The 24,470-nt window shown below is 43.6% G+C and overlaps 1 protein-coding gene across 2 annotated transcripts; it reads left to right on the plus strand.

Moving 5' to 3' along the window:
* The first annotated feature begins 1,109 nt into the window (after positions 1–1,109).
* mnta (MAX network transcriptional repressor a) lies at positions 1,110–18,290 on the plus strand. Of its 2 annotated transcripts, XM_070970904.1 has the most exons (6): positions 1,110–1,360; positions 6,221–6,806; positions 7,222–7,263; positions 7,543–7,654; positions 15,411–15,603; positions 15,840–18,290. In XM_070970904.1, exons 1-6 carry the CDS (start codon positions 1,288–1,290, stop codon positions 16,655–16,657), a joined length of 1,824 nt encoding a protein of 607 aa, XP_070827005.1. In that variant the 5' UTR covers positions 1,110–1,287; the 3' UTR covers positions 16,658–18,290. The 2 variants fall into 2 exon arrangements, with proteins under 2 accessions (XP_070827005.1, XP_070827006.1); XM_070970905.1 differs by lacking the exon at positions 7,222–7,263 and having other exon boundaries at positions 1,158–1,360.
* Positions 18,291–24,470: the final 6,180 nt, after the last annotated feature.

The following is a 24,470-nucleotide window of genomic DNA, read 5'->3' on the forward strand; positions in this document are numbered from 1 at the left end:
CATTGTATAATTAACACATAAATTCTGTACATAAATACAGTTTTTTTTATTATGTTTTTTATTATTAATCAGAATCTGCAAAATAACTGTCAACTAAACGTAAAAGAGGAAAAATTGCCATCTAAGATGCGATGTAGTAATAAGTATGGGTCAGGCAGGTCTTGAGTACTTAGTTACTTCCCACCGCTGCCTCCGTGCTTGTAATGGAAACGTAATGCAGACAGTGAAGAATGCAGATCAGCACGCATACTTCACACTACAGCCCCTCCCACAGCTCATACTGTTTGATTTGGTTTCATTTTGAGCCTGACGGACTGGCATCGTTGTCAAGGCCACCTTTGACTTATCTTTAATATGCTCTGCGCTGCTTGCCTCTGACGCTCGCTGAAGCTCTTAATGCTCGGACGCGGGAGAGAAAACATTACAACGCCTGTATCCATGTGTGCCGACGCCATACCTTGTTGTTCTTCATGCTGATTGGTGCTTGAACAATACATTAACCAAATGTAAATTTACTGCAGTCATGGTCACTTGTAAATTGCGGAGAGTCGAGGCGCTGCTAAACAAGCATTATCTTTTAATACATTGAATGAACATTGGAGGTAGCTTAGTGTTTCCACAGTGAATTTTCATGAACAAGCAACAAGTAGGCATTAGATTTTAACACAAGGGAGTGTAAGAAGGAAATATAAGTTGTGTAACAATCCCTCGATATTTAGAAATCCTGACCGTCACTAAACGTCTCTGTCGTGCCATGTAACGCTGGACTATAGAAGGCTATTTACTTGACTAGCTCAAGTGGTTACTAAGTGACGCATTAGGGACAGCAGTTAGCACTTAGCTAACTGCTAACCGTTTTTGGCAACATTTTGTTGCATTTTCGTAAAAAACATATTAATGTTTGCACTCAGGCGAGGGTTGGATCAGTTAAACAACTGTAACGGACGCGACTCCGCCGTTTATAACACAGTTGTTACTCGCATCCGACTCATTTTCCGTGTTTTGTCATTTTCTCTCTGATGTGCACGGGAGGGAGTGTGTCTGTCGGTGGGCGGTTACAAATGGTGCGTGATTCACAAACCTTATTTGTTCCCACTACTTTGAGCGCCATCTTGTTTGTAACTCTCCTACGTAAGTGGTAGAGTTTCTAGTGAGGGGGTATCCGATTACCCTTTTTCCAGCTTTTGACTGGGAACCTCTCTCCCTGTTGTGCCCAGGCGCGTATTGCATTTGCTTTATCGCCTTTCTCTTGAAAAACCGAGCCACAGTCTTTGCTACTGGACAGAAATGAGCATCGAAACGCTTCTGGAAGCAGCCAAGTTTTTGGAATTGCAAGCCCAGCAACAACAGAAAGCACGTGGTAAGTTTGTATTTTATTAGAAATATACTTTATGTTTTTCAAACATTGGCAACTGGGAAATATTAAAGGCGAAATAGTCAGCGATTCAATGAAACGTGTTTCTGAAAGATTTATTTCCTGAGTTAAAGTCAAACCCTGTTTATGGTTGATTTATCGGCGCCATTCATGAGCTAATTCCAGTATAAGAATAAAAACACCGTTTTGTTGCTTTTAAATAAAAATACGACTGCCCACGGAGACGAACGTGTTTCAGTCGCTGTGTGTCATTTTACTTTTACTTTCATATTCGTTTTTTATGTAAAGACGCGTTGCAGGATTTGATTAATTCCTTAATTAACTGCGGCTTTGGTTCATTGTGTTTGCCTGTGTCCTAAATCAAAGCTGCCAACAACAGCTAATAAACATACACGGGCTGCTGCGGTATCAGGGGTTACTGCATTGAAACCTGCTGCATTGACGGGCTTGTTGAAGTGAGAGGCTGCACGGTAGCATCACTGTAAAGTTAGCACACCCTTTCTCTTTCTGCTTTTTCTTGTCACTATATGTAAGACTGTCTGCACGCACTGCTGCGAGACATTTAAAATAAAAAAAAAAAACAAAACACGGGGCGATAAAGGGCGGTGGCGCAGGGAATGCCAAGCTCGCTTTACATAATGACCTGACGGGGGATCAAGTGACTCAGGCTTTCAGGCTTCCCCTTCATGCGTCTGTGCTCTTCAGTTTTTACTGCGCCTTCAAAATACAGTGTGTTGTATTGCTGAAACATTGCGTATCTGCATGCTTCATGTCTGCTTGTCTCGTTTAAAAAAATGAGAAAAAAATCTCCCTCGCCTTTCAGACGCTCGTAGAGAGCTTTGAATGTCTGTCGATGACGTGTGCCAACCAACCACGCCTCCATATGTTAGCAGCAGGTGGGGGGGTGGTCCCGCCCCTTTCACCACGTGCGTGCTGGGCAACCCCTCCCAAAGATTGTTTATGAAGAAGATGAGTCACTACAGAATGCAATCTGGAGAAAAACGAATTGTGAAATGGTCCGTATCTCTGTGGCTAAACGCAAGACATGCTGTGGGTTTACACTAATTGTAGTATGTCCTGTATTGAAAGTCTACTACAACATGTTATTACCAATTCAGTTTCACAAATGTTTTTTCCAAAGATTGAATACCTTTTTGTGTTCCTACAGTTTTCTGTGGCTACTTCAGGCTGTAGTGGCACCAACTGAAACATGTGCAACTTGTACCCTCATAATTACAGAAATGCAGATTGTGTAACAAACATGCGTCTTCCTATGTAAGGAAATTTATTTAAAAAAAAAAAGAAAGAAAGAAAGTTGAGGTGTGTTTAATCAGTAAAGCATGTCCTTGAACCAGCGCATGTAGAGCAGAGTTTCCACAACCATAAACTCATTAAGCACCTATCACACCTGGACATGTTACTGTCTGCCAATTGGCCTACTTAGGCAGTAGGAACATTTTTAGGTTATGTTTTAGAGTTAAACTGCTTTCATGATAGAAATTGGTTCAAGGGAGAAGAAAAAAACTGCCCTCCCTAAATGCCCCCCCCCCTTTTTGGTGAGGCGAACTCTATCCAAATCCCCATCAAAACTTGTCATTTTCAGCGTGTTGGTTGCCAGCACAGATATTGTTATTATTGCAAAGATAGCAGAGGTAGAGAAAAAACTGACTGAAATAGTCAGGCAAAGGTAGGCTTATACCACCAGCCTACTTCCTGTGAGTTGGACTGTGTTGCAGTAAACAAGCTCACCTTGCACATTATGCTTCCTTTGGTGTTCATGTATATTTGCTCTGTCTGTAAAGGCTGTGAAGCAGACCTGTGCGACTTCATTAGCAAACGGACGAATCCAGCAACTTTACAACTTCTAAAATCTGTAGTTTTCCAACCTTAAGCATTTGTGAACGTTGGAATAGCTCAGAGTGAGAGCTCTTGCATCTTTCCACTCCCAGCTCCTCCAGCCATGCTGCATTGGGAGAGCAGAGTCCTCCTTCCTCCTCCCCCCTCCTCCTCCCTCCCTGCTACTGTAGAGCAGGTCACTGTGTGGAGAAAAGTAGGCCAGAGTTTCCAATGTGCTGCTGCAGTTATATAATGTCTGTAGAAAACCCTTTTGTTTTTATAAGTGTTTCTTAGGGTTTCTCTCAGAAAAGACAGTCCTCGGCCTGGTGTGTCAACACCACAGTACAAAGTTATCAATCTCTCATAACATGCCGTCCAATGTCTTTTGAAAGCTGGTTTGCACACAGTACAGAACATCTTGTTCTTTTCTTTCTTTTTTCTTTTTTTCTTTTTACTTTGAAGAAACATTTAATCACTAACAACCGACACACTTGACTGCTGAATGTGATGCTATTAAATTGATCTCCAGAGTTATTTGGAGCTGGACATGTCCCTTCCTCTTCCACATGATCTTTACAATGCATATGCGTGTATCTGCTTCACATAATATCTGATTTGCCGCTTTGTTTTGTAAGAGTTGGGCAAAGCTTCAGTGAAAAATTTGTTTGTTTGTGTGTGTGTGTATAAGGTGGGTTATGATGTTCCTAAACTTTGAACTCTAAACTGCTGGACAAATACAACGCTGGCAGGTTGTAATCTGTGGGTGACTTGCTATTCACAGGAGAAAAACATTAAGTAGTGTCCATCACATCAAAAAGCTTTTTGCTTTTTTGCTTTTGCTTTTGTAAGGGGTTCATCGTAAGCTTAATGACTAACACTGAGTACTGACTTTTCAATATTCCAGATATTCCAGGAACGACTTTAAATGTGCTGTTGAATTATATTGCATTATACTGACAGGTGTTTCTAATGTTTTGTCCACCCCATTCATATTAGTAAATGAAACTGTCAACTGAGCGTAAATGCTAGCTACAGGTCTGCAGTGATGAGACATGTTTCCCATATAACGATAATACAGTGTCATCATGCACCATTCATCTTCATACTTCACATTGCATCAAAGTGTTTTTAGTTTGATAGTTTTGTACTGGTTATAATCCTTAACATCTGTATTATGGTGTTTTCAGTGGTTTGTAAAAGGTTTGTGTTGTAACATAATTAAGTCCACTCTGCCACTGAATCTTTAGTTGTGCAGTAAAGGGACCAGTATGCGGAGATGTTTGGAATGTGATTGGACAATACAACAAGGCTGATGAATCTCTTTGATTCCAGCTCCTCTTTCATTGCCAGAATACTGCAATATTTCACCTATTGTCAAGCTTGTCACTTTTTCTCATGCTTAAATGTACCTAAACTCGAGATCTGTTTTGCATATCCACCACCGACAGTACTCTTGAATGTAGGTGGCGCTGTTACTGATTGGTAATAGCTGTGTCAACCACATATGAGCTTGACATCATATCAAATGCGACACAGTCAGCAAAGGAACACAAAGTTGCATTTAAATGCCTTTATACCTACACCCTCCTTATCTATATTGTACATTTACGTCCAGATTGACAACTTTTCCTCTGCTCTGTTTGCTTTCACCGTCACTTTGCCGCTGCTCACACGCTCTTATTCGCTCAACTTCACTCTGTGAGCACACACATTATACACTGGCCTGTTCCGTAAAGGTCCAGACTGTGGGATTTAGGGGAATATATCATCAGAAATAGAATATATCATTCATGGTTAGGTTTTCATTTGTATATAATCATCTGAAGATAAGAATCTTTTGTCGCTGCAGAGGGAGCAGGTCTTTCGTGTTGTTAGCAGGAAGTATCGGGGATGGTGGGGTGAGATTTCAGTTGGTTGTAGTGTGCAAACTCACCGCTAGATGCACTAAATTGTACACACTGGACCTTTAAAGCATCAAATGTTTTGTGTTCTTTCTTCTTGGTGTGTGGCTGTTTAGAAGAAAACAAGAAAAGCAAGACAAAAAAAAAAAAACTGCTGAAAAACAGGGGATTTGGCAAGTCCTACATCAGAGGCCAGACGACAACACAGCTTTGGTTACTCTGATTCTCTCTAACTGATCAATGGACTGCAGTGTTTGTAGCTCCATCTTTAAGTCCCAGATCAGTGTGCTTGGTGCCTCAACAGAGGGGCAATGAAAAAACAGGATGGAAAGGAATGAGTCTCTTGGTACCATTCACAACTTTTGCCGATGCAAATGCAAAAATAATAGTTCCATTGTGTAACGAACCGAACTGAACCAGGCTGCTTGGTGGAAACACGGCTCAACTCAGACTTTGATTTCTCCCCAATTGCTCATATTGCATTCTGGTAATGGTTATGCTCACTACTTGACCACAGACAAGTCATCACATGAAAACTGACCATCTGCCAGTGATTGAGCACTCACTGCTGTTGCTAGAAGATGTTCGTCCTTATCTTTTTGTTACCATTTATTTGACATTACTGCTGTTTTGAGACGCAGAAATCTGCTATGAGCTCCTGACATGTTACATGAGTTTTGGGTGATGAGGGTCAGTGTTTTTTGTGTGGATATACCCGCAGCTTTAAATCTTAAACACTTTAATCTGTTAACCTTTTAACTATAATTAGGATAATCAGGATGAATGTGTCAAGTTGTAGGCCTTGGTTTGTGTGTTTTATGTAGATTACCAAGGACTGATTTCAATGTTTTGTCAGTTGTCTGTTTATATTCAGCATATGGCAATCCATCAGGACGGTCAAAATTGAAAATAGGCCTGTTTTATGTCCCATCACATACTATCCCAGATATCTTAATCAAGGTCACATTTCTAACAGTGACGTTTCTCTATCATTGAACAAGCATGAAGGGTATTCATATTTTGTGGTGTGATACTGTGATCTATAGTACCATTCTCTATAGGAGGAAACAGTTCTTTATTCTGTTAACTTGCCTTCTTTCTTCCACAGAGGATGAGCTAAAGGAAAAACAGCGTCTGCAGCAGCTGACAGAGCAGAAGCACTCTGATGTGAACTATAACTCAACAATCCACATTAACAATGTCTCTAAAGCAGAGGAGCTCCGCACCGAGTGCCACTCGGTGCCCATACCACCCTCTCTGCCTCCCCCCTCCATGCCCATTACTGTTATCCCCATCCCAGTGGTCACCCCCAACCCTACGGGCTCACCGACTCTCCCTGTCGCCACGCTCTCCCCTCCAGCTGCTCCACCACCTGCCGCTACTCTGCCACGCTCTCCACAACCCAAACCTGACCCCCCGAGCTCTGTGCTGACGGCCAACCACAAGCAGCTGATACAGAACCACCATCATCACCCACAGCTCATCGCCCAAACTAACAGTACTAAGCTACAGCAGCAGACACACCAGCAGCTGGTTCAGCGCTATTCTGGTTCTATCGTCTCACCCCCCCAGCAACAGGCCTTACTCCCTCAGTCGGGCCCTGTGTCCCAGCAGGCTCCTCTACAGAATGGCCCCATCAGCCGGGGGAGTCCTCCTGATGACGGCCGCCACCTAGACAAGAAGAGGCCTGGAGGGTAAGTCTAAACCTATGAACTTGTTTACATTATGTGATTATTTAAATAGGGTTGCAGCTGAGTATTATTTTTAATTGATCTGTTAATTTTTGTCAATCAGTACCTAAGTCTATTAAATGTCCTTAATCACTTTTGAGCTGCAGCCTCCTAAAACCCCTCAAAGAGTTTATTTTTTTTAATGATTTAAATGGAGAAAAACAAGCAGCAGTTTGCATTTGTTGTTACATTATGGGCATATCACTGCTAAAACACTCTGGTTCTGCTTTGAATTGGACACACACAACTGAATATTACTACTAAATTATCAGCTTGCAACAAAGCAAGAAAACCCGACTTTGGTTGATTTTGATTATTCTTGTCACATTGCCCTTTTGGACACCAAATTCTTACTGTGCTCTCATTTGTGCTCTTACAGGGCAGGCACAAGAGAGGTGCATAACAAGCTTGAGAAAAACAGGTGGGTTCAACCTGTCTACCATAGGGAGCTCCTAAAAGAAAGAGATCTGAGGTTATCATCGTTACATCGTGTGTGTTTTGTCCCCAATGGCTTCTGTTCTATAGATTTAAGTTTTCCTGCTTTGCTTATTTGTCGCCGTTTAATTTGAATGCTAAGCTTGATCTTTTTTAGTCAAGAGCACCAACTGAAAAGTGTTGTTGTGTAATCTAAAATAAAACAAAGTGTGGCTCTACCATTTCTGCTGTCTCAAATCCCCTGTCTGTGTCTTGTGTCTGTCAGACGAGCACACTTGAAGGAGTGCTTTGAGACGCTGAAGAAGAACATCCCCAACATAGACGAGAAGAAGACCTCCAATCTGAGCGTGCTGAGAAGCGCGTTGAGATACATTCAGGTGAGCTGCTGGTTCCTGAGGTCTGATTCAAGTCTTACTGTGAAATGTGTGAGCTTAATGACTGATTTAAAATGTAGTGGGTGTGTGGACTGGACTACTGCAAGACCATATAATGTTTACCAAAAGGTCATATCAAGAACCTCTGGTCATAATATGAACAGCTCTGACGTTTTTACTTGGAGGAAAGTAGGTCAATGCTTGCCCTCTTTTTAAACTGTTTTATTGCGGCTTAATGGTGGTGTAAACTAGAGTTGTGACAGATCCAATCCAATATATGTATCAGAAGCCAATACTCTCTGTAAGTCACTCACTGGAAATGGGACTGACATCACCGATCCAGATTCTGTCTGATGATCCTATGAATTATATATTGTGGTAAGCGTGTGAAAGGAGTGACGAGCAGCTTTCAGCGTTGTCAACCTTGTAAAACCCAGTCTACACAGCGGACAAGATCTCATAAAAACAGTGGTTAAACGCAGCAGGGGTCAAAAACATGAATCGGCAGATATCTAAATTCAGGTATCAGACTCGGATCGGTATTCAAAAATATGCATCAGTGCATCTCTAGTGTAAACTCCAGTCTAGTTTGCTGATACAAAGTGTTTGGCAAAGACTTATTGCTAAACAGCTGTACTACACTATGCCAGACCTTAGACGCTCGAGTTTAGTTTAATGTGTCTATGGTTGAACAAAATATTGTAGCAACTAGCAATTATCAGCCTGTAAGATTCAGCCGGTGCACTGCATTTCTCAGATGTTTGTGAATCTGGTTAAGACTTGTTTGTACAAGTTTGTTGACACTCATGATTACTACTGAACAATGGATCCTCCATTCTTTTGGAGCCATGTGAGCTGAGGTGTTAGGTACAAGAGGAGGAGCGTTTGTTATAAAAAAACAGACAAACAAAGAAAGCATGCTCCTTTGTGGTAGCGTGATCATGTATGAGGGTCTGCCATGGTTGTCTTTTACTTGATGTAGTCCTGTTTCACCCAAAAATATTGTAGGCTAAAATTGATTTTTAAGGACATAAAGTACGAGATAAGTGGATGTTGGATTGACTTTTCATCGTCTGGCTCGGATAAACAGTTATTACCAATAGTCAGACTTTTGTGAAAAGGTTTGAGAATATTTTCAGCTTCCTGTTTGCTAATCATCGCTCATATTACTTTTGCTTTTTCTTGCATTTCCTGTCTTCCTGTGTTTAGATCCTTCTTTGCTTGAGAATTTCTATCACTTCCCCCTTTTGTACCATTTTTTTAAGTAACTCTGTTTTTAATATTTGGAATGTGTGCAATGCCCACAAGTGACTCAACGTGTGTTTGAGTCAGGCACTCCCTCCAGGGTATCCTGGTTGTAAACAGCTGGTGCAAAAGTCCACCACTGGCCTAGTTTAACTCTTTCAGACTGACTGTGGGTCACTTTTTTCTCCCACAGATAGGTACTGTAGGGTGCCATTTTTAAATCTGAGAGTTCACCCATGGGCGTCAGGTGTTGCAGGTTGCAGCTGTTGCAGCTGTCATATTTTTGTGTGTGTGTTTGTGCTGCAATTACTTTAATTACCTGATCCAGGTGTAAGATGCACCCAGTGTTCTTGTGGTAATGTTATTGTATTTCCATTTGCTTAGTTATGATTGGGGTTTGACGTTAGGCCTATATAATAATTGGGTACTTATGACAGTTGATAACCCTGCTTGCTTGTGAGCTTTTAAGGCCTCTGTGAAAGAACCAACCCTGTAGTTGTTCATATCCCATATTGCTGGATAGCCGTAGTGCAGCTTTACTCGTACATTTTGTGCGTGTTGCTGATTTGATGCTCAGAGTAGCAGCAGTTTGGTTATTCCACTCTGTGCATGGATACTGAGGGAAACTAGGACAGCGTGGGTGCAGAGCTCGTCACCCAGTCTCCCTCCCTCTGCCCCCTCCTCTGTGTGATTAAGCAACGCACTGTTCAGTGTGTTGTGTTCAACTGGCAGACTGACCTGCCTTTCTTTTGCTCCTGTCAACAGCTGAGGTGGGCAAGAGAGGTGTTCACAGCAAACATACTGAGGAGGAAAATCACAACTGTTACACTTCCTGCAAAAATGTACCGCCTCATCATGTGTAGCTACACAGGCATAGTTGTTGACATGTCTTATTAAGGCATTTTTTGACAAGCTCATGAACTGTGTCATCAGAGCCGGACACCTTCGCATCAAATTGAAAATGAATTTCTGAGAAGTGACACATACAGCCTGGTGCTGTAACAGTTAATCTGTTGTAGGTCAGAACAGTTTACTCGTGTCTCTTTGTTACAAGGTGGAGGGAGGGGTGGGATGAAAAAAGGGAACTTAAGGTGATGGGAGGCCAGAAAATAACAAACCAAAAAAAAAAACACGTGTACACACTGTCATCTTCGAATGGGTGTTGCAGACGCGTGTCCTGCCTGCATACGTCTCTCTCCCTGAATGCTCCCTCCCTCCCCACCCCTGTCCTTGCCCTCCTCTCGGCAGCAGCCTGCACACAAAAACACTGAGCTCAGGAGAGGTTCAAATAAGAGGCTTTAGGCTGGGCATCACATTTTGTTTGATTTATCTCAAGTGTGAACTTGAAAATGAGTGCCCAGTAGATACTTAGGTCAAGTCCCACTTCCTCATTTCATTCAAAGTGCAAATGACTGCAGATGTTCTTTCTTTGATTGTGTCAGTGTCTTGCTGTTAAGGACAGAGCTATACATAGGTTTGGATTTTACTTCACATGTATTACATCTTGTTTCTGAAGGCTTTTCCCTGAGCCTGTAGTGGCGCTGCTAAAGCCAAGGCTGTAAAATAAGCCCTGATGCATTAGAGCTCCGCCTCTCGACTCCCTCTCCCTCCATCCTGCTTCTCTGAGCTTTTAAGGCCACATGAGCAGCAAGCACATGGCTAGCCTGAGCCGCGTGACGTCAGCCCCCCGTGCTGGGCCCCCGCCCAGCACTGCAACAGGCAGGACTCGCTGTGCCACCAGGCTTAGCTGCCAGCAGCAGGGAGGGAACATGGAGCGGTAAACACAAGGCTCGGTTTACTCCACTCGTGCTGAATTTCCCCCTCAAAGCTGACTGAACCTGTTCCTCCTCGCTTTTGTCCAAATACCAGTCTGAAACGTGTTGTGCCATCTGGTGGGGAAAAACTAGAGAGTATAGAGGTGGAGGAAGGTGCATATGTGTTAAAATATTGTTAGCACTCAAAGTACATGACATTTCATCGCGCACATAATGGCGTATTTCCTTGGAAGCCTTGCCTTGAAACAAAATTGTGCTGATTGCTTTGACATTTTGGTATTCATTCAGCCTTGAACATTAAAAATAATCAGCCTTTCCTGGCAGTTGAGGTCACTGTTCTTTAATATTTCAAGGTTTCAGCTTATTCTGTGTGAAAGTCTTTGTAATAGTCAGAATCTTCTTTTTTGGTTTTGAGTCAAGATGACGGTCAAACTCATCAACTGTTACATTTGCTGTGGGTACATACTGCAAGTGTGTAGTATCGTTCTGCAGGAAAAAGGACAGAAATCTTTTTCAGAAGGGTTGTTTCCAGACCAGGTGTTCTGCATGAAAAGAACAGCTATATTACAGACTGCCACAACACACCTACGCACAGACAGTGCAGTACACGTACTGAAGCGTGGTCTGGACTATCAAAACGGTCCTAAGACATGATGAGGTAATGAGGTCAGGTATGATCAGCACAAGCTTGCACACAAGGTACGGTGTGCAGAGATAAGGAGTTATTTCCACAGACAAGCCTTTTATTGTTGAAGTCAGGCACCACGTGGAGGTCTCCGCTCCAGCTTGAAGGCGCAGTAAGACAAGGGTTTATGGTTACCACACTGTCACAAGACCTCTGTGCAGAAGCATGATCAGTCAGCCAGGCTGAGCAACATGTCTGCAACGTGGCCTGCGGTGCTCCTGGCCCTTTAAGAAAACCCAGCCTTGTGCAGTCTGCTGCAAAAGTGAGTCAGTGAGTACAGCTTGTATTGCTCTCTCTCAATCCCCCGCTATCTGCCGCCCTCCCCCTCCCATTCTCTGTGGGGCCATGTGCTTGGCACTCGCATTGCTTGTGACAACGCTTGAGCACTGTTTACCTTCCACATACACACACACACATAATGCAGCCTATCCCTGCACTGATCTAGATTTTCACATACAAACGGCCAAGGTGGAGCCTCGTCCCTCTGGAAGCTCAAGGGGTGCGACCATGTGTGAAGAACCAACAAGGTACTTGGCACCTTGTGTCCAACCAACCTGGTGACATTATTAACAAGGTGGTGAAGTCATGTGGGATCCATCTGCGGCAGACTCTCTTATCAGGTTTACATAGTTAATCTCAGGCTAGCTGTTTCTGCAGAGACAAGCGCGGTGTTTGCTCTGTCCGCCATCAGCTCTGCAACAGAGAGAGTTCAGTGGGTCTCGGTGTTTGTGGAGCGTTTTCTCTCTCCATGAGTCATAGTATGTGGCATGCACAGTTGTGGCGCCACTCACGTAAGGCTGCCTGCTAATACATGAGTGTAAAAAAGAAGCAGCCAGCCCCTTTCGGTCCACGTGTCACATATTTTGCACACTCTCTAATTTAACTGTTTCACGCTGCCACACTGACGATCCTGTTGGATAAGTGCTCCGTATTTGTGTCAGAAAATCGATTCTACATGGTGGTGAATGATCGTTTTCATCACTTCGTCCAGGCTGAGTTTTAAAAGAAACACTCTCAGGGAAAACCAAGGAGCACCTTTGGCACATGATGTGGTGTGTGTGGTCTTTTAGGTCACCTTAAGGAGGGTTTCAGCTGTTTCCATGACAACCAAAGATGGGGGCATTTCAGTACATTATGTGTTGAGACCGAGGATATTGTTAACGTTTTCATACTGAACAGCTGCTTAACAGAGATCAGCGGCTCGTCTGGCTGACAGTGGCTGTTGATGGCTGGTCACAAGTTGCACATGTGTGTCCAGATTTTCTTGAGTACATAGGAAGAAAAATGTTATTCATTATTCAGTGGAGTATGTGATTAGCCCTCCTCTGTGTGCTTCAAAAGACAGTTACAATACAATAATTTCATGTTTCTAACTGAGAAATAGTGTAATGCAATGTCTTAAGCAGCACTGAGTGAAGGCCATTATGATTCTACTGTAGACTGATGAATCCACCAGGCTAACATTATATACAATACAGTATATTGGTGCTGCTGTATATGTCAGTATTGTGCTATAATTTAAAGTAGCATTGTTCACCTTCCGTAATAACAAAATGAAATGCCTTGTTTATGTGGATTCAATTGTGTTGTATGCAATTGTTGCATCCTCCATCTGCCAAACCGATACATGAGCAGGACTTCCTCTGAGTTTGTGTTTGTGTGTGTGAGTGCCTGAAAACACTCCCAGTAGGATGCTGTCCAAGCACAGACTGCTTGACCCGTGCATTTCTAATCCTGGATAAGGACTAGAGACAGGTGCTGAGGGCCCGCCTTTTGTCCCCCTTTGCTATTTATGTACATGTGTATATATTGTAGTGTAGATGCACACGTACAGACCGCACTGATACAAGTTTCTCTACATACAGCTACAGTAAGATGCACACAACACGTCAGCCTTACATACAGATGCACTTCTCTCAGTCCCACACTCTCACACATGTCTGGCACATGTACACTCACACACACACACACACACACACACACACACACACACACACACACACATACACATAGATATCTCTCACACACAGATCCAGGGTGGCATGACTAACAGGAAGTCCACCCTTTGGGGAAATGGCTTTATGATCCTGAGTCGTGAGGTTGCGGGCAACAGATTTCACACATAGTCATTTCCCTGAGCTTTTGAGTCCAGAGTCTGTGTTGGATAGTTTGACCAAGCTGAACTTGACATGATAAATAATATAAATTATGATAAATTATATAAGGTGTTTGATGTCAAAGCACTAATCCCCAGCAGCATAACATGTAGCCTTGGTCAGGGAATAAATTCTTAATAGTTTATATATTGTTTGACGTTTCTTCATTATTCTAGCACAGTGTGCTGCTGTTTGTTTTAGTTTTCATCCATTTTGAACCTTTTCCTCGTGGTGCTGTGTACAGGGAGGTCCAGCTCAGTTTGTTTGGTTTTGCCTTGTGTCAGCTGACAGGTTAAGGGAAATTGGGTCACAGAAAGCCACTGCCTGGAAGCACCTCCTCCTTTCCATACTTGTCGCCTCCACCTCCTCCTTCCCTCCTGCTTCTGTGGCTCTTTTATTTTGCTCCCTGCACACAGGCTCTGGTTGCAGGTTTATTTTAAAATCATTATTTGATGACAAATTCCTTATTAATCAACGACAAAGACAGCACGGCCATTCATGCAGACGTTCTTATTGAGGTTTATTGGACTGTTGTGTTTTTGTTTTTGGACGTTCTGTAGGAATCCACTGGTTGTTGGAGGCTTAACTAACATGACTAATACATACATTAATTAGACAATCTCTTGACTGAAGCTTAATGTCTATAATTACTATAATTCGATTGAAAAAAAAAAAGAATCTGGGAAAAATTAAAATGGATTTTATGGCATCCTATGATTCTGATAAATGATGAAATGTACATCCCATGAATGCTTGCTAACCCTCTCGATATGCCTGCCCCCATTCCTCCTGGAGTTTCAGTGCCCCCCCACGATGAAATATACGTGCTGATCTAGAAACATATACAAAACTTTACCGTATAAATTCATTAGGGCCGTTTCTCAATATGCGTTCTTCTCTGTACTTGTGTTCTTGTGTACTTGAGAAACGTCATCACTCTGAGTCCAAGTACTGTTCCAATTCTCAAGTCCGCATCTCGACAAGTACACTCAAATACCCGGATGTGTTCTTGCCCCTCCCACTTTATCGAGGATGCATCGGATGGTGACTTGTGCGGACTTGGGGCAACCACGTATCCCAGAATGCATTTCGTCGCAACGATGCCGGAGGAGAGGACTCACAACTATAAGTTACAAGTTTGGAAATACTGCTGTTTTAGTAGTACGGAATGTGGTTTTAAGATTATTTTATGTGAGAAAGTGGATGTTAAAACTTAAAATCTGTGGTCGATTCATCACAATAGCGCGTAGTTTAAAATTTGCTCCAAAGTATTCGGAGATGTGTCGTCCTGCTAACGTCATCAAGTACGCTGCTGTCCCAATTGCAGAATGACGGTCCTGCGTCCTCCCGTCCTGGAGAGACTGTACTCCCAAGTCGAACTTGCTAAGTCCGAACTGCCAAGTTCGTAAGTCCGAACTTGGCGTACTTGGTATTGAGAAACGGCCAAGGTTATTATAAAGACTGCAGACTCACTTGCTGACCAGTCAGGAGACTTCTGGTTTGAACAGGCAAGCTGCTGCTCGCCTGAGAATCGACCTGTTGTGTTACTTTTGTCTCCCGTGTGTCTCCGGCGTTATGCCTCTAATAGTTTGTCAAACCCCCTTTGAGGTGAACATAAATCAGGATGTCACAGTCTAATTCAAAACCACCAACTAAAGCTTCAAACATTTGCATTGAGTTGAATAAACACTTCTCTGGCACTGTGTCAACAAAAGCAAAGCTTCACAAAGACAGGATTAATTGTGGGTTTGTTGCATTGGATTATTGCATTACACTGTACTCCTGAACCTAATAAACCGGTAGCAAGGTGTTCATTCATAGGTGTCAGCTCACACTGTCATGGAGTCACTCCGTTCAATGATTTGAGGGTTTCACCAACTTCTGCTTTCTCCTTTCAGACGTTGAAGCGGAAAGAGAAAGAGTACGAGCACGACATGGAGCGACTGGCCAGAGAGAAGATAGCCACGCAGCAGCGATTAGCAGAGCTCAAGAATGACCTGAGCCAGTGGATGGATGTGATTGAGATCGACCGCGTCCTCCGGCAGACAGTGCAGCCAGAGGAGGACCAGGCCTCAACCTCCACTGCCTCAGGTAGGCTGATGGTCAGGGTGGGATTACAGGAGGCCTACAGGGCTGCCCCTGCATAAACATCAAGAAAATACTTAATATTAATCCAAAATACATTTTTCAAAGTTCCAACCTGCAGAGTGTCCCATCAACTATAGCACCAAACCACCTTTTTTAAAATCTGAATGTTAGTAATATGAATACTGTAAAATCCCATTGCCTCTAATGACAGTTCATTCTCTCCTCTGCTGGCGTTGCAGAAGGCGAAGACATTATGGATGATGACCTCGAAGATGATACTGCGCCAAGAGCGCAGACTGCCTTACCCACCGTGCCTCAAACCATGAAATCTGAGCTGCACAAGACTCCTTCACCCACGCAGACACCAACCCTGACACCCACCACCACCACCACTACCTCCTTCATCACCCAACACATCTCCATCCAGCGAAAAGCCCCCCTCCACCAGCCTCAGCTCCAGCCACTGCCAGTGACTCCTCCACAGCCAGTGTCCAAGCCTGCAGCCCCACTAACACTCACAGCCACAACATCCAGCGCTCCCACCACCCTCAGTCAGCCACTGATCCCCACCACACAGATGGTGACCATGCCCAACCTACACCCCACAGTTATTGCCCATGCTTCAGTATCGCACCCGTCAGTCATCCAAGCAGTCAACCATGTCATCCAGGGAGGGGGTCCCAAACATATTGCCCACCTGGCTCCCTCCACCACCACCAGCTCTGTCCAGTTAGCCCCCAGCCACCAACCCATCAGCCACATCACCGTGCACCCTGTGGCTCACCTGAGCCAGCACCTACCTGGCCTCTATCCCCAGCCGGTGGCTGTCACACAGCCAACTGTGGTGGGTCACATCACCCACACCATAAACCACGCCCACCCTCAGATGAATGGCACTGCACCTAGCCAACCAGCTGCCACCATTGTCGGCAAGCAGACAGCAGTGAGCACCCAAATGGTGACCCATCACCCGCAGCTGGTGGGTCAGACAGTGCTCAACCCTGTGACAATGGTGACCATGCCCTCCTTCCCCATCAGCACTCTGAAGCTGGCCTGAACTCCGCCAACAGGACCAGCAGGCTGGAGGACAGAGACGCCCCTCCCCAGGGGAGAACCTCAGACCAGGCCATCAACGAGGCCACAGCGAGGGCAGGAGAGCTGCTGGACACTTCGTTGATCCACAGAGTTTCAATATCATTCAGAAGCATTGCAGCTGATCTAAAGCCGGGAACATTCCTAAGACAAAACGCAAACCTCTTTCAATACTTGACTGCCAGTGTCCTGAAATCTTGATCCTGAATCGAGGATGTGCCAGGCTGCATGTGGTCGTTAGTCATCCTGTTGAGTGTATGTGGCAGTGTACAGTGGACAGATGTGTCATTTTAGACTCTCACTTGGCATCTGTTAATGGAGTAGTTATCAATGTCACATGAGCTTTATGGCTTCAAACTGGGAAATGTGCTGCACCAGCACAGTGTCCATGACAGCACCCTGTTACAGTGTTCATGTAGGTTCTGGCTGGTAGTTAGACTCCTTGCCATCACTGTGACTGCTGTGGATTAACCAATAGTTGATCATTGAGTGAGGGGCTACACTGAGTTTTGAGGGCTGTGACAGTCTAAGGATCAGAGTGCTCAACCCGCCATAACCACCAGCACATTGGGAATGTGATCAGGAGGAGCTTCTCCTCTCTGGCAGAGGCACATGCTGCAGGGCTGGAGCACAAACATGGACTGAACTTGAGCTCCTGAACTGGAGCCGCAGTCCTCAGTGATAGCGCATACAGCAATAGCTCCCCCTGCTGGCTGATTATGTTCAATAAAATACTGCTACTGTCCCTGCCATAATGAAAAGTATGATGCTGATGGATGTCATTCAGACAGCAGCCACATACATTAGAAAAATACACAGATTTTTCAGGGTTTGGTTGTTAGCGTTGGAATTAAATGACTCAATTGTTACTTCGCTAGTACTTGTCCTTCAGACATACTGGCGAGTGTACACTGAGAACAAGTACAAGCTAGTGTTTTATGATCATGTTATGTTTTTGTCACAAATGCTAATATATTTTAAAATATTTTTGCCGAATAGGATCCCATATACATCCACTTGCCCACTAAGTATCACAACAGACAGTTGGAGTGTTTAAATACTAAACCTGCAGCATCTGACCAAATGTCAGTCCGATGCTACAAAGTGAGGGACTTGACTGTTCAGAGATTTTGAATGTGAATACCTAAAAGGTCCATAAAATATAGAAATAGAAGAATAAAGTGTGTTTCTGTGTCGTCTTGCAAGGCAAGTGGTGGTAGGATGTGTGTTTGCATGCCGTGAATGCATTCATGCCTGCTAATTTAGTGATTGTGTTTGAAAGCGAGGACCCACAGCAGCGCTGCCATCTTTGACAAGTCGCAAGATTTTTGACCAGAATTGAAGCTCTATCACTGACAATTTTGGGTTGGGATCGCTATGAAGTGGTTTCAGCAGTTGACATGAATCCAATCAGCATATGTCTTTTTCCAAAGCGAGCACTGTGAATATTTCTTTTTGTCTCAATGAGCAGCAAAACTGCAGTTTAGCATAGCACTTGCTAAAATAGCAACATGCTGTGCTCTCCTAATTTAATCTGAATGTACTGGCCTATGAAAGCCTATGGAGTAGCGCACTTATCAGAATCTAAGCCCTTTTTTTTTTTAAAGAAAACGTAATTACTTTATTAAAGTATCATGTGTATGTAAAGTGTAACATTTAAAACTGACTTTGTGTTTTAAGATTTACTGTTGCTTGTTTCATGTGGAGAATAACTTCTCCTGTTCAGTGTAAATTTGCTGATATAGTTTGTTTTTTTTCTGGGACCATGTACAGTGACGTACATCAGGGGTGACGACTACACAGACCTCTTCCCATGTTCATATCACATTCAGCCACTTTGGAAAGTATTCGGCCCTGAATGTTTTTGCATTTTGTTCTGATACAGTGTGATGTCAACAGGGAGAAACTCCTTAAGTGCAAAGATAAAGAAGCCCTTTCTTCACCTTCAGATTATATGCAAATGATCCCGATCAAATGCATTTTGAAATCATACTGCACCAAAACAAAATGTGTCAGAAATTACAGGGATTCAGATACTTGAAGAAGCAACAATACACTTGTGTGTTTTCCCTATGGAGAAAGTTTAAGTTGTATATAGCCTGTAAATGTTGGGCTGCATTTAGATCTAACTGTATTATGTAAAAAGATGGGGAAAATATGTAAACTTCAAAATTTATTAAAAAAAAGATACTTAATAAATTGTATTATGTTTACAAACGTCTGATGCCACTTTTTTGTTGCCTCAAAATATCAGTACAGCTCCACAAACTAAAGCTTCCAACATGAAAATGTTAGCTCTCTTGAAAAGTACCAGTAGTATGGCAGAGGGTGAAGAACAAAACTAAGACCTCTGGCGGCGGTGAGAAAGGAGAAGCTCACTCAGGAGGTGCTTCATTGAGCTTCTAGCTTAGCAAGTCACTGGATCCGCTCTTGGCTCGGCTGGTCTTTACCCCCAATGATGTCATCACCTACCTATCCTTGAGACCTTGTATCAATAAAGACACATGACCTTAGGAGGCTTGGCTGCCATCCTTTAAAGCAGGCATGTCAAACTCATTCCACAAAGGGCCGAGTGGCTGAAGGTTTTCTTTCCAACCAAGCAGCAGCACACCAGACTTGACTCATTTCATTAGCTGATCTCAGTCTTCAGGCAGCTGATTGGTCAGACTGTGTGCTCTTAATTGGTTGGAGGAAAAACTTGCAGCCACACGGACCTTTGTGGAATGAGTTTGACATGCCTGCTTTAAAGCATACAGGTGAACATATCTCCTCGTTCCTTCACCTGCAGGTAAGACGTGTGTGTTTGGAAGTCTACTATAAACAATCCATCACTGTCGTGCAGGTGCTTTGTGTACCTGAGAACTGTACGTGGTTTTTCTCTTTCTGTGTTTAGACAGCAGTGTGTTAATCTGCCTGTGTTAACCTCTTTGTTTCACTTCAGGTAGCCTAATTACTGTAGCTTGCAGCTTTGGGTTAAATGCTGTTTTTCTCGTTCTGTTTGTTTCATGTAGTTTTTTTTCCTCAGAAACAGGTAAAGGAAAATATTTATATATTGGTATTATATTAGTTTGCATAGGGATTACTTTTTCTCCCAGTTTTACTTTCTGTTGGCAGCGAGTCAGACTCCCTCTAACCAAGTGTGACCATGGTGGTGGGTGCTGCCTTGTCTCTTGCTAGAGAAAAAAAATCCTTCCTTATTTGAATGACCAAGTAGTAGTAGAGGACATGGACAGAGGACATGGTGAAGAAAAGCAACCTCAATTCGGGGTAGAAGGCGATTTATGTGAGCTTTGTCTGAATTCAGTCACAATGTCGGCACCCCTCACCCCTCAGAGGGTGATGAAAAATCCAGCTCTCCTGGACCGATTCAGCCTTGGCAGGCAGTTAGAGTTGATCTGGTTTCAGAAGATGTTGAGCATTTTTTTCCAGCCGCTGTGGCTGTTGTTCCTTTGGGCCTCCACAGGGCTGAAATCCCTTAACCTCTGCCCGAGGTGGGAGAGACGCATGAAACTTTGGGTGATACACAGATGTCTTCAAGCTTGACAGGGTGGAGGGACAGGGTGCTTTTGCTCCAGGGAGGCCCTCTCAGGAGCATTCCATGGAGATGGACAGGTATGGGAGCAGTCTGGGAAGGTAGGATGGTGGAACCCCCCTTGGGCTGATGAACTCATCCATCTTGCAACTGAGAGCAGTTCACCTTGGTAACTCACATGCTGAGGCTGTTAACTAGCAGCAAGCAGCAACCTCTAGGGCTATGGTGTAAGATCGCTGTCAAAAAGACGTGTCCATAATTAAAGTAAAGTTAACAATTTGTGTGTCATAAAAGTTGTTTTACAAGAAAAAATTCCGCTGTCATATACGTGAGTCTGTGAAATTGGGTTCGGGTTACGAGTGTTTTTATATGAGTATGAGTCTAAAAGCTGTGAGTGCAAAGTCTTGAGAATACAACTCATTTTTCTACGACTAAGAAGTCTTCACTGTGAATACGAATTCAAGTTTACGGGTACGACTCGAAAAGTGCTGAAATGACGTCACTGAGGGCACAGTCAAGTCGCAGGGGAAAGTAATCGATCGGCGATTCCTCCAACTGCGCGTGCGCATGCCCCAGACGCAAACATCCAGGGCAACGCCACCATCCCCGGAGAGACTTCACAGGTAATGTCAGTAATAACGTGCATAGCTATTATTGATTTCATAAAATCGAACCATTTTATACAATATACATTTCTTGGACTCACATACTTATTGCTTTAGCTTAAGATATTTACATGCCGATGAAGCTAGCTTAGTGCTATCATTACTGGGTGCTATCATTCATAATTTTCGACCAGAGCATTAACAATCAAGCCAGATTTGGGATGAATTAACGTGAACCAGAAACTTTGTGTAAAGTTAACACGGAAAGAGAGAGAAGGTTGATGTGGAGAAATAAACCCGGACATGATGAATCATCCTGCTTATTGCACGGTACATGTCCGAGGGAGATGCCAGCATTTACAAATGTTATGCTGTGTTCATTTTTCAGTTTTACACGAACTAACATAGTAGCGTTTTGCCATATAGCACAAGCTAACGCTAACCGCTAGCTTCTAGTTAGCAATCATCACGGTCTTCATATGTAAACCCAGCGACCGGGTCGGTCAAGCGATACATGCACGGACGCTTCACCGGGTCTATACACGTAAGATAAAGCTGATGTCACTTCTCTCTTTTTACATAGGCCAGTGCATAATTACAGTTACCTGCTGTTGATCAAGTGTAGCAATGAGCTGTTGCAGCCTTTAGTGCTTGAATTTACACTGTAACAGTGCTGTCATGTTTTACTCCTAAGTATGGCCTGTTTTCATAAAAATATACTTTTGCACTGCATTACAGCAAGAATGCTGTTAGAGGACAAACCACCACATCATCGGGGATCCTCTTTTCAAACTGAGCTTTCCAAAGTTCATGAAGAGAGAGTGCAGAGCCAAACCAGTGAAGACTGAGGCCACATTCGTGTTAAATTATTTTTTTTTCCCACTCAAAAAAACAAAACTCCCAATGTATGTGAAGTACTACGCGTGATTGAATGACTACACAAATCCTCTGGCCGAGGAAGCTCCAGCACCAGCTCACAAAACTCATATAGGCTAGATGCCTGTAACAACTGAGAAAATTGAGCATTATGTTAGTCAAAAGGTTCTATAATGTCGACTTCTGTATTCACATTTTTCTAAAATGGATTCAGTGATTCCTTCACTTGTACTGTATTTCCATGTACAAATATTCTTGACTGCAGTCAATAAATATTTACTGTATATCTATAAAATGTTTCATGTGAATAAATGTGTAATATACAGTATTTGCTAAGGAAAAACTTTGCTCTATGTTCAAGAAAAAATATGACTGACTTTATTTAGTTTATTATGGCGTATGAACAATGAAGTTGGTTAAGATGAAACTCACTGCTCTGTCCCCCATAGCTGTAAAGGACTGTAGTCAACCCTGTAAGTGTTGTATGCACATTTAGGCAAACAGGTTCTAAACCTGGATGGTCAATCATGCCTGGAGGCCTTTCATCCAGCTGCTGCAGCCGTCTTGTAACCTGTTATGCATAACATAAGGTGAGTATCTGCAGTGGCATGTTTTCTGCAATCATACACTGCAATCATACTGTAAGTGCAGGTAAAGATACTGTGACCTGTGGCACCTCCTGGCAGCGCATATGTTCTCAGGCTCTGACTGCATTGTTGCACAATTTCCACATGTGTACTGATACAATCAAATAAAAAAAAAATTCATGCATGTATAAAGCTAAAGAAATAAGAAACGTTGCATACCAGCATTTTCAGCCAATAACAGCACCCCTTTTTGTACATTTGAATGTGTGTGCTCTAGCCAGCTACTTTTCCTCATCCTGAGCTGAATGGTCAGTAGTGCTGCTCAGCAGTGTCCTCTGTGTGCTCTGCCCCTGCATGTGTAAATGAGACAGAGCGCTGAAACTAACAGCGCAGTTAGACTGGTCAATGTCTCAGCAAGCCAGTGACTACTAGAAACCCCTTCCTCTTTATATGAACAACCAGGACCTTCGAACTCTCTGCTTTCCTATGATACCAGGCATGTGTGGTTTGTGTGACATGGTGAAATCAGTGGACGCGCTAAAGTGGAACATGCCCATATGATATATTGCTGTATGAATTATGTTTCGTTTGGGTGCAAATGCTTGGAAGAGGCTTATAGCTGAGTTTCTCCCCGTCATTCTGGTATCGTCTTCTTATTAAATCAACAGGATCAGAATCTCTGAATATTTCAGCTGCAAACTTTGTTCAAACTTACTAAACTTTGCTGAATGTCAAACAGCTGCAGGTGTTTTGTACTTGAACACTGAGTCTCTCCTGAAGCTTCAGGAAAGAGCAGAATGAGACTTTAAAGCTGCTGAGGAGGAGTTAAAGTGGAAAGTCTCTGTCATTTGGTCTAAAAGCAGTGGTTCTGTGAGGCGTCCAGGCTGAGCAGACAGTACAGTAACAGAGCCGTGTGGTCGGCACACAAAGGTTGAGTGTTGGCACGTAGGCCGGCGAGGCCGGGGGGGGCTAAACAGTGCACACTTGTGTCGCCGGCCTGCCTGCAGCCTCTCACCATCATACACTGGCTGCCAACTTTCACACCGAGTCGGGAAACCATTCAGCTCCGGAAAACAGTAGCGGAGTAACTGACTGTCTGTTGGGGAGCCGTGGCGTGCCGGCAGGACGAGCCTCCTCAGGCCTCCTTCCTGTCTGTTGTCCCTCCCTCGGTCACTCCCTCCTCTTGGAGATCTGCCAGGAGAACAGCTGCCACTCGCTGTGTGTCTGGAGATGATTGGATTTGTCCTGTGGGATTCACGGTGGGATCCTTCTCAGGCTGAAAATGTCCCTTTCTGCTCCCTGTAAGGCCTCTTGTGGTGGCAGGTTTTTGGTATCACGTCTATGGGATAAATACAGTCAGCAGCTAGGTTAGCTTAGCACAAAGACAGGACACAGGGGGGGACAGCTGGCCTGGCCCCGTCCAAAGGAGACACCTGCCAACATCTCTGAAACCGTCTTTACCCGATCACCTCTATTGATTAAACAAACTCAATTCTGACATGCAGAATTTAACTGAGTACATTTACTCAAGCGCTGCACTTAAGTACACACCCGAGGTACTTCCACCTTGAGTATTTCCATTTCGTGCAGCTTTGTGCTTTTACTCACCTACATTTGTCCGACAGCTTTAGTTACCTTTCAGATTCCTTCCTGTCCAGTGAAAAGCTCGTATCTCCAGCTTGTTTGTTGTTTTAGCTGTTTGTGCTAAAATGAAGTTTTCGAGATATGATATACGTGGTTCTCGCCATGCTGCAAACGTGTGATGATCTTATAGATATGATGCATTGTTGTAGATTAAAGCAGCAACAGTTTAAAGAATGTAAATCTTATATTTCCTGTGAGTGAACCAGAGCTGAAGGACTCTAACCAACAGCGTGAATGTGAAGTCTGAGGAGCAGCTACAGAAGCAAACACTAGAGGGAGACATGGCAGCATCTGCAGCCACCTGCTCCTCAGACACCTCCCTGCTGCAGGAAGTCACAGTTTGACTCCACGAAATATCACCGAGACGTTTAAAGAGGCCAAATCCTCATGAGACAACTGTCCAACTGTCCCTCAGCCTCTCTGGATAAACGCCTTCAACATCTAACGGTCAAACCATTTGAGATGGACCACAGTGAACACACACTCGTTGATGTACACACGTACGTATATACGTATGTGTGTATGTATAGAAAT

The sequence above is a fragment of the Chaetodon trifascialis genome, chromosome 9 (genome assembly GCF_039877785.1).
Source record: "Chaetodon trifascialis isolate fChaTrf1 chromosome 9, fChaTrf1.hap1, whole genome shotgun sequence".
NCBI classification, from domain to species: domain Eukaryota; kingdom Metazoa; phylum Chordata; class Actinopteri; order Chaetodontiformes; family Chaetodontidae; genus Chaetodon; species Chaetodon trifascialis.